Here is a 10,808-nt window from a genome sequence, read left to right as displayed (position 1 = left end):
AAAGGTATTCTCTTCTCTTGCAGGGAGTGTCTGTGTCATGTTCTCAGGCCGAAAATGGACAGATATGAAAAGGAGAAGAACGGGAACCAGGAGGTGGAGGAGTTCCTCAAGACCCTGCTGGACAATGAGGTGAAACCGCTTTGGCCGAAGGGTTGGATGCAGACTAGGTACGAGAACCTGGAGCAAATCCACCTTTACTCCTAAATGTCTTTAACCTCATTCTACCTGCAGACATGACCGTCCTCTACATTCTGTTTCAGGCCACTGATCCGGGAGAGCAAGGAACTGTTGGGCTTCTTCACCTCATTGCCGTAAGTTGAATAAATCTGTGGAGTTCCAGCTGCAAGTTCAATTTTTGTGAGGGACGCTGCACACTAGAGGATGATCACGGCCAATTTTAAGGATTAAAAAATAATATTAATACTACAGATTGAAGAGCAGCCTCCCTGATCTGGAAAGTTTGCTATTTTCAATAATTGGCTCTGACTGAAACCCACAATAGCCAATGAGAGCGAGCGGATCGAGAAGCATCTCTAACCGGGTGTTGCCTACTTGTGCAGCTGCGACTAAAAACAACAAAACTTTTCCAAATCGTTCCATGCTCAAGCGAGCTGATGACTTCTGACTGTTCCTCTGAAGTCACGTTTATTTACCGAAGTCTTCCTCACTCCAGTTCTGGAGGTGGTGGTAATGCACCTACAAGTTGTTGAAGAATCAAGTGTGTTTCTGTAAGATCACAAGTCTCTGGAATCGCCAAAGTGAAATCCTGGGTTTTACGTTCTAGACAAATCGTCTAGTGTTTGAGTTCTGACGATTAGAAGATTCAAAATTGGTTAAATCTGTCTTCCTGTCTGTTTTTTTTTTTTTAAATCGGTGAAGAGTTGAAAATCCTCTAGAGTGCAGCAGGCCTAAATAATTTCCAAACAAATGTCAAAATAAAAGTTATCCTGTCTGCCCAGAGTAAAGAAGACCAGACCAGATAAGAAGCAGTCGTCCATCAGCGGTGCCTCCATGGTGCTGGACGTTCTCCAGGGAGCTCCACCACTGAAACATCTTCCCCAAGACCCGGAGGTGTTTCCTGTAGCCTCAAAGTCGTCCAACTCTATCCCACTTGACGTTGGGAAGAAGGAAGCCGCTCCCTTGAAAAGTATGGAGGCTAAGAAAGGAGGAGGGGTGACTGCGGTTGCTGGTTCCTCTTCACCTGCAGAGCCCGGCGAACCTCTGGTCATGGCCGCCTCTGCTGCTCCGGCTCAGTCGCTTCTGGAGCTCCTTGCCGACCAGGCCTTGGCTCGAGAGCAGCCTCTCGCCATCTCCCAGGAGATCCTGGCAGCGGCCATCGTTAAATACCGGCGCTCAGGTCAGCACTGGAGCTACGCCGTGGACGCCAGGAGACCGCCTCCGCCCCCCCAGTCCAGCCCGGTGAACTTCCCGGTGAGCAGGGTGTGTCAGGTGGTTCTGCCCCAGCCGGGAGACTTCACCAGGAATTTGGACGTGCAGATTATTTCCGATGATTCCTGCATCCTCATACAGTGACTCCTCCCACTGCTGGTTAACTCACAGTAAGTTGAGTCATTTTTCAAACTGTAGTTCCCAGTGGAAGAGTTGTTGTTGTGTTGTCTTTAAATTGTTTGTTTTGGAATAAAAGAATAATCATGTTGATTTTTGTTTTCTCACCTTGAAGAGATCAGTTTCTTTTACCAGTAAAAACACAAATGACCTCTAAAGACTTGATGTTTGCTCAGTGAACCTCTGACTTGTGTTTGACATGTAAATGATTTAATTTGAAATAATAATAAAGAGATGCACATATAACATATTTAGCCTGATTGTGTTTGACATTTTGAACAATAAGTTTAAATATTGGGCAGAATGTGGTGCAGCAAGAAGGTTCTTGGTTCAGTTCCTGGTCTTCATGTGCGTCCCTCTCCAGCCTGTAGCCCGCCCCCCCATGACCCATAAAGCAAGAGATATCGATATTTGATGGATGGCAGTTTGATAATTCATGCACTATACCTAAAATGATTATTGTTTTATTAAAGTGGTAAATTGTCCGTTTGCTAAACCTTACGTGAGAATTGTCCATTTTTATTCTCTATTTCTGAAAAGCAACTTGTTAAGTGAAGGTTGAGTTTTGGTGTGAGCTCCATCCAACAACACCCAGTTTCAGTCGCATACCTTTTACACATTTATAAAAGATTCTCACACACGTGGAGCTGAGGAAAAAGTTCATAGGTGGTTTAATTCTAGATCAATAACTCAGGCCCACCGCTGCTCTGCATTGGAAAGTTCATTTTAATGCAGAGAAGTAAGACCTGTGGAAACTGAACAGTCAGTATGCTTTGTGATGAAGTTGTACACGACAAGAAAGTGAGTCTTTCTGCATGACTTGAAATGTAGCTGTTGTACATGATATGGAGGCTTCAGTGTAATAACAAGAAAATGTACCTAGAACATAAAGAAGCACAAAAAGATCCATTGGGACGAAAGAGGAGAACCACTGAATCTCTTCACTGACTCCAGATCTGAAAGTATTCCTCGGATCGGGGGCAGTTCATTCAAATGATGTGGGGGGGGTCACAGATGGAGCTGGGTTCTGTTTTTTGTTTTCACAGCCACGTAATCATCTGGATTAAGACGACGCCCAAAAGGAAATATCCATTCAAGAAGTTTGTAGTTCCTGGAAAGAGGAAGAGACAAGTTGTTATTACAGGCTGACCTTAAACTTTGAGCTCTGTTTAATTTGTTGGGGGTTTTCGTGGTAATTGAAACGGCTCAATGTGGGAGTTTAAAATCTGGATTGTGTGTGTATGTGTTGGTTTACTAATTGTTTGCAATTTGTTGCAGCTTGATGGAGTTTCAGCACTTCAATTCTCTCACTGTACAGATGACACAAACCTACCTCTGCCCCCGAGGACCTCCACCTCCACTGTAAAGTTTTTCTGTCCAAGATGTCCTATTGTCCAGGCGGTGTATTTCCCAGCATGCTCTCTGGTGGAGTGAGCGGGCAGGGCGACCTCCCGTCCATCCCTGAACCAGGTGACTGACGGCCGAGGGTTCCCTCTCACCTCACAGGACAGACTCTGTCCCTCTCTCACCTGCAGCTTCGTTGGACAGACGAGGTTGGGACCAACTGGGAGAGATGGTGCAGAGAAGCGGCATATTGGGAAAAAGAGGAGGGGAGGAAGAGGGTTGAGAATATAAATCGTGTAGATCAAAAAAATAATCCACTTTAAATCTATAATAAATTTTGCTAGCAGCTTCTCTCACAAAGGATCGTGGCCTTGAGTTTTTTTGACGTCACCACTGGAGGGTGCTGTGGTCCGTCTGGTCCCAGTTCCAGCTTGGCTTCACACCAGTACTCCGCTCCATTATCTTCTTTACTGGGGATAATATCCATAGTGAAGACCTTAGTCACTGGCTCCTTCACCGTGTCGATGGACTGCTGATGACGCAGAGCCGACGGCCCCTTGTAGAAGGTCACGAGGAGGCGTCCCACAGGAGCCACGTCCTGAGCCTCACACTGCAGAGTGTAGACACGCCCCTCCAGCATCGGCCCAGAGTGATCGGCAACGCTGATGGAGACGAAGTCTGGAGGCTCTGTGGAGGAAGGTGAACAGATCAACCACAAAGAAAAGATACGTATGATTTGACATGTCAGAGAGATAAATCACTTAAAGGTTCAGAGTGTGGAGTTTAGTGACATCTAGTGGTGAAGTAGGGGCAGGGGCTTGTGGTATATCAGTAAAGGCCTCAGTATGCTTCTCCGAGTCCGTTGCGGACTGACGGACGGACGGATCGGACGGACCCTTTTTGATTTATAGTTCTACGAGCCTTTTTGTTGTGAAAACAATTCACCGCCAGAACAGTAGATGGCGAGACGGAAGTCGAGCTTAGACAAGCCTACCTCATGAGGTATATAGAAGAAGTCCACGCTGGTTTATTTACGTCCTCCCGGCTCCTCACACACAGTGAACGATGGTAACAGAAAAAGGAGGTTGATGACGCGACAGTTTTGCTGAAATAAAGTGACACCCAGCGGGTCAAAATGCTTTTGTTATCGTGTCTTACCGCAGCGGTTCCCCGGTCTTGTTTCCAAACTGCGTTGCTAATTCAACAGCTGCAACAGCTTGAAGCTACACGGAGGCAGCTAGCTTCCCCCCAGCTTCCACACACAGTCAGCAGGGACACCCGATACTAGCTACTACCAAGTGTTTGCTTCTAACCTGACGGTGTTTGAGAAACAGTGTCATGAGAGCCTTGGGATTAAGTCAGCGGGTTTTGGCGCTGTTCCCACCGCAGTTAGCATGGTGGCTAGCCCGCTAGCCCCGTTATCAAAGTTCGTTATAACCGTATGTGACCGTACACACATGCTGTAAGTGCTCTAACCAGCCACCGTCAGCCGGACAACGCCGCTGGCTTAACACACTTGTCACATTAATCATAGAGTCGTAGTTGTGATTTTGGTTTATTGTGATGTAGGGAATGGAACAGGAAGTTTCCATTCCGAAATGCTGGCGTTAGCGGACCAATCACAGCCAAGGGCTATCCGTGGGCTCTCCGCCATTTCGACGTGTAGTTAGAAAAATGAGAGCTGCACGAAAAGCTCTGCGAGGAGCCTCGGAGAGGCACGCAGAGGGCGTTCCACGTTGGAGAGGGCGGTCCTATCTGTCCGTGTCCGTCAAAACGGAGAAGCATACATTGGCCTTGAGTGGACGTTGGTGTTGCTTGATCGAATTGAAGGGGCCCTTGACCGAGGTATAAATTCTATCGAGTGCAAATTCTAGCTGGTTTGTTCGTTGGCAGTATTACGCAGAATCTAAATTAAAAATTGTGAGATGGGGAATTTTACTTAACGTTTTCTTGGTGGTTAATTCATGGATCTTGATTTTTTTAAAGATCTGACATGACAAGGAGATTAGTATAGTAGATGTTAATTTGTGTATTTCCATTTCAGTTTGTGCATATGTGCAAAAATATGTAGCATTAATGATGAGTTAAAATGTCTAAATATTGTCACTAAAAGCTGTTCTAGTGACTAAAACTCACTGTAGACTATCACAGGAAGTTCGATGTGGCACTGTCCTCCCTGCTCAGACAGGGCGTAGCACGAGGGTTCGATGCTCCACTTGGTCATCCTGTCCACACTCCAGACCAGGAAGCGACCCTGAGTGGTATCAGGATTCGGCTGGAGTCACAAGACGTCACAAATCAAATTAAAACTTCTAACTGTGTGTTGCTCGTTTAAGCAGCGGGTTTACAGTATAACAGAAGATGCTTCAATGAATCCTATCTCTGGTGCTGTTGGCTGATTTAAGATCAGTGATGCATTTCTCTTTAGCTACCATGAGTTCTTTCTCCAGTTTGATTTCCCAGCCCAGGAGAGGGAATCCCATCACTGGTACAGAGCAGTTGACTGTGAACGGATCATCAAACCTGTGATGGGAGGTTTTTCACACAATTAGTCGTCACAATTTTACAGAGAACGTGCACTTTTCCAATAAAGCTACTCGAGCAAAAGCGTTAAATGTTTGTAAGAAAAAAAATTTTTAATTGGGTGAACGGACCCTTTAATCACTGAAACAGTGAGCCGCTCCGAAAGTAAATATCAGTTGTTCCTTCCATACCTGACGACCACAGTGGAGGGCGACGTGGTCAGGGGGCATCCGGCTGTGGTGGCCGACTCTCCATCGCTGCTGATGGAGGGAGGGTCGCTGACAGTCGAGGGGAAAGACGAGACATCTGACTGGACGTGTGAGGGAGGGGACACTTGGGACTGAATGGGTGGAGCAGCTGTGTGAATGGAAAGTGATGTAACTGAGGTCCCAGGAGTGGTCGGGAGAGGAAGAGGAGAAAGATATTGTAAGTCAGTTAAATATGTAAACATAGAAATGAAACTCTCTCAAATATGTTTTATTCTTTTGAATCTTGAACATTGAATACAGAATCATAAAGTATAAGGATTAACGCTCTTTAGAGACGAATTAACTTTAGAAATCACTTTCACAAAGCTTCTATTAATGTTTATCCTGGAGCTATGAGTCAAATGAACTTATGAGTCATTTCCCTCTGTCTTATCATAATACACTCAGGGGTCAATTGAATTTTGCCATCTCGTGGAATAATACTCTTTTGAGCTGATCTATTGTGAACCATTGTTTCTCGTGGCGCGCTGAATACACCCAGTGTGTTCCTCTGAGGAAGGAAGGACACCCTGCCCAAGTCGAAAGAACTCCCTTCTCTTTTTCTGTGGCCATTGTTCCACTGGATCCTGAGGTTGTTCTCCGGCCTATCAGGGGATCGCGCTCGCAGTAGCTGTCACACTGAGTTATGTTTCCCACGTGCCACTCTTCAAAAAACACAGGGCGACTCAGGTTCTGTCTGTGGAGCCCAGGGTCATCACTGGGTCATAACTTCTGCCACCAGGGGGTCTCTCAATCAAAATAATAACAAAAGACAGAGGTGGATGACGTTGTTAAGCAGCATTTGATCGCGGGGGTTATTGTCTCACGTCTCTTTTCACCTTACGCAGGACAGAGACGGGCAAAGTCTCAGGTAAAGTGGATATGATGCAAGTCAAAGGCGTGAGATAAATACAATCAATAAAATATAAATTGTAAAAACTCAGGGTTTTCAGAAGAATTGTTAGATATAGTTTCTTTAAAGGATAATAGATAGTGGAATGGAAGATAATTAGTTTTGATGCATTAACATGTAACAAGATTTTAAATCTGTCGCTGGTTGGCAAATATAACTTCGATATGTACATACATGAAGATTTTCAATTCATTTTCACCATTTAATTATCTTTAATTTGTTATTTTATATGTTATGTGCACAGGATAAAGAAATATATAACTTGTGATGAAGCAGAGACAGAAGTTTGAAACACTCAAGTGTAAGTTTACCTCATAATCATACTTGAATAAATAATTTAATGTAGTTAAACACTGCTAGGCTTTTCATTTTTGTCCTTTAATATCATTTTTGTGATGTATATCTCCTTGGGATCATTCATTGTCCAGCTTGAGAGAACTTATAAACTTTATAAGATAAGCGACAGGTATTATAAGATGTGGCCTGATCATGAAAAAATAAGAAAAAACATATTACTGCCCCTCAAAAGAAATCAAATTCTCTCTTTCCAGTTAACGTGTATTCATAAGCCTAGAATAACAATTACTTAAATTCCTCCAGAACCTGCTCTGTCCACACACCCTCGACCTCTGCTCATCTCTCTTCTGATTCTTTCTCTTTCCCGTTTGACCTCTCTATTCTTCTCATGCCCCATCAAGGTGTCCTCTCACTCACCTGAGCCGAGCAGGTGAAGCAGCAGCAGCAGCGTGATTGGCCGAGCGGAAGCAAACATCCTTCATCAGTTTCCCTGGTTCAGAATACCGGCTGCTGATGGGACGTCTTCCTCAAACACACGCTACAGGCCGTGTGATGCCGGCTGGGACACTGTCCGAGACTGATGAGGGAAACTCTGAGTACTTCTGTTTTTTATTGAGGCATGGGTGTGTATGCATGTCTTTTTGTGGGTGTGGGTGTGTTTGTGCACTCGTGTGTCTGAAAGTAATAATCAGCCGATTCCTTTGCTTTGGCCTCTGAAACCCACCCTGGGCGTTCTCTGTTGGTATATCAAGAGAGGAAGGAAGGGTGGGTCAAGAATAATGCAGTGTAGTGCTCAGGCAAGGAGGGCAAGAGAGAGTGTGTCTGTGTGTGTGTGTATGTGTGTTACTTACACAGAAATGGGCCACTGTGGAGCTATTGAAAATACAAACCAGTGAATGCAAATATGTATTGTCTCAGAAAACCCACAAAACTTGGCACAATGACAGCTGTAGTTTCTTTTGAGCATTACCTCAACCTCATGTTAATTTCCCTCTTGTATTTTCATAAACACGCTATAGTCAATATCATTATAATACAATATAAAGAAGTGTTGGTGAAGGATGGATTTAACTTGCTTTATGTTCTCTCCCCTTAATAACAATAATAATAAATATGTGAATCTTTCCTGTTCCCCTTGAAATGTGAGTTATTGTTATAATTAAAAAATGTATATATTTAACTAATTGTTGTTATTATTATTATTATTATTATTGTTATTATTCTAAGTATTGCCATTTATTCAACCTGCTGACAGGCACAGCGTTGATAACCAATAGATTCTGTCTATTATAATGTTTGGATGATACAATCTGCACATATGAACTTTTCATAGACGTATTCTCTATATATTGTGTTGTTTTTGTGTTGAATTTTTTTATTAATAATAGAATTTGTGGTCACTTCTTGGTGGTGTGACGTCGCCTTTTTATGTTTTATAGTGTTTGTTCTTTTAATTTGAACTTATTCGCTTTCATGTAAAGTTGTCTTCTTCATTTTATTGATCTTATTCCTTTTGGTTTTTAATTTCAAGTTTCACCCGATGTTCTTTTCTTATTCCTTTTATCAATGAATTGTTTTTAATAGTGCGACAGCATTCTTTTGTAACTACACCTGAGTGTGAAGTCTGTCAGGGCCCTTTTGTAAACCCTGTTTTTAAAGCTCCTCAGTCATTATAAGTATTATTATTGTTGTTAATATTATTATAAGGGTTTGATGATGACATCTGTATCAGCCGGAGCAGAGGAGTCGACTTTGTTCTCATTTCCACTTTAGTCTCAAAGTGCCAACCGGTAGAGAAAAGGATCTTCACTTTCATTTCACCTTCAGCTTCCTGCTCGTCTCTCTCTGTTCTGTGGTTTGTGAACTTCCTGTTTGACCCGATTTGTGCCATTTTATTCACAGCAGCTGTCAGTGAGGCGTCGTACCTGAGGCGGGTGGCACGGTAAGTTCTTCTGTATCACACACACAGACACACACACACACTGGAGTTACACATGCAGTGAGTTGTTGACTCTATTGTCTCTGATGTTCATGTCTGACTTTCTGCAGGTGATCGTTGATGTAAACCGTTTTCCTCAGAGAATCAAACCTGCTACTTTCAGCTGCCGTCATTTTACATCCTGTGTTAACAGCTCAGTCATTTCTCTAAAAGAGACAGTGTACGGATCAAACATCAACATTAGATACACTGGACTCGATCATAGTTTCATTTACATCTGATCAGAACAACAAAATGATAAACAATACAGCTCCTGTAACAAACACACACACACAGTTACACACAGAAGAACACAAAACACAGATCTGCACTAAACAGCAAATAACAGCTTGTCAACAAAAAAAAGTGAAATTTATTATAATCCACTCAGGATTTACAAACTGTGTAACTGCTGCATAAGAAACTTTAACTTATGATTCATAAATGTGGACGGATGTGCAACATTTGTTGATTGTTCATTATTAAGAGAGAAACCAACATCACTAAGACTCGTTTTGATTTCTTAACTCATAAATGATTGACTAACATCTGTAGCTGCAAAGATCACGACCATTTATCAATGATTTACTCATGTTTATAGCCACAGATTTAATATTTCAACCGAGAGACAACAGATTTGCGGTCAAGGTTTTTCCACATCCTGTTTATTACTGCAACTGATAAGCATTATTCATTTTAATCAGTTGTAAAGGTGCAGTTTGTAAACTTGAAAAAAAATGTAAAACTGCATCTATAGATTCTGATACTGCACTGATACATGAAATTATTTGGGTTTATTCAATTGTATTTTGAAAACATTTGTTTATTGTCCGAATTAGAGAAATATTTTATATTTAAAAGGTTTTCAGACTTATAAAACTAATTGTATGATGCACGACTTGAGCTTTAATGAGGATAAACTCAAAAGGCGTTGTTAATTAAGGATTAATCTGTTAATTTTAATTTAACTCTGCTAACGATGCTTGTTCCCAGCCAAGTATTAGAAGTGGGCCCAGTTCAACAAAATCCACTGAACTAACATCTTAGCTTCATAATTTAATCAGTGTCACTATGACAAGTGACATCCAGGACGTCACAAGATCATTTTCAGACATTATATAGAAGAATTGTTAGTTGCAGCCCGGGTCAAACATGAACTCCTATAAAACCCTACATACAGAGAGGTAGGAGAGGGGTATCGTTATTGTTAATCTTCCTTAACAAAGCAAACGAGTGTTGTTGAACTTTTGATCTCAAACTACTGTTCCACGTTCTGTCTGTGCAGTGAGCAGAGATGCTGGTTCCAGAGCTGCTCTTGAAGACTCTGGAGGAGCTGCTCGAGGACGACTTCAAAACGTTCCAGTGGTATCTCTCCAGTGACGTCTTGGACGGCTGCAAACCAGTTGGCAAGTCCCGACTGGAGAAGGCATCCCGGATACAAACTGTGAGCCAGATGATTGGCAGCTACGGCGAAGAGTCGGCCATGAGCATCTCCACTGCCATCCTGAGGAAGATGAACTGTAACAGCGAGGCGGAGAAGTTACAGGACGCTCACTCAGGTGCAGTGGACGATTCATTCAATGAACTCACCTTCAGTCTGACTTACCAACAACAACCAGCTTCTCTCCAATGTCTTCACCGATTCTCTCCATCTGTATCTTTTCATCCTCAGAGAGAAAAACAGCCGCACCCTCCAATTCCTCCTCTGCCTCGACTCCTGCTGCTGCTCCCGCCTCAATTTCCGCTCAGCAGGGAAGTGTGGTCATCGCTCCGAATGTCACCAATGTCACCTCTGGATCGTGGAATATAACCATCAACAAGTCATGACTGGCAGAAATTGAATATTCATATTTGTTTTCGTTGGTGTTTAATCGCCTCGTGTTGTCGTTACCGTAGAATGAAACCTTTAAGTCCTCTTCCACTGTTGCACCGCCATGTC

At 43.0% G+C, this 10,808-nt stretch overlaps 1 protein-coding gene across 1 annotated transcript; it reads right to left on the bottom strand.

Annotated features, from left to right (window-relative positions):
- Window positions 1-2,214: 2,214 nt before the first annotated feature.
- On the bottom strand, window positions 2,215-7,580 carry LOC128436597 (hemicentin-1). Its single transcript, XM_053418382.1, has 7 exons — window positions 7,314-7,580; window positions 5,625-5,819; window positions 5,343-5,433; window positions 5,047-5,185; window positions 3,268-3,597; window positions 2,900-3,130; window positions 2,215-2,677 (listed from the first exon to the last, which is right to left on the bottom strand). Exons 1-7 carry the CDS (start codon window positions 7,364-7,366, stop codon window positions 2,607-2,609), a joined length of 1,110 nt encoding a protein of 369 aa, XP_053274357.1. The 5' UTR covers window positions 7,367-7,580; the 3' UTR covers window positions 2,215-2,606.
- Window positions 7,581-10,808: the final 3,228 nt, after the last annotated feature.

Source organism: Pleuronectes platessa, chromosome 3 (genome assembly GCF_947347685.1).
Source record: "Pleuronectes platessa chromosome 3, fPlePla1.1, whole genome shotgun sequence".
Lineage (NCBI taxonomy): Eukaryota > Metazoa > Chordata > Actinopteri > Pleuronectiformes > Pleuronectidae > Pleuronectes > Pleuronectes platessa.
The sequence above is the reverse complement of the archived record's forward strand: the minus strand, read 5'-3'. Positions and strand labels throughout refer to the sequence as shown.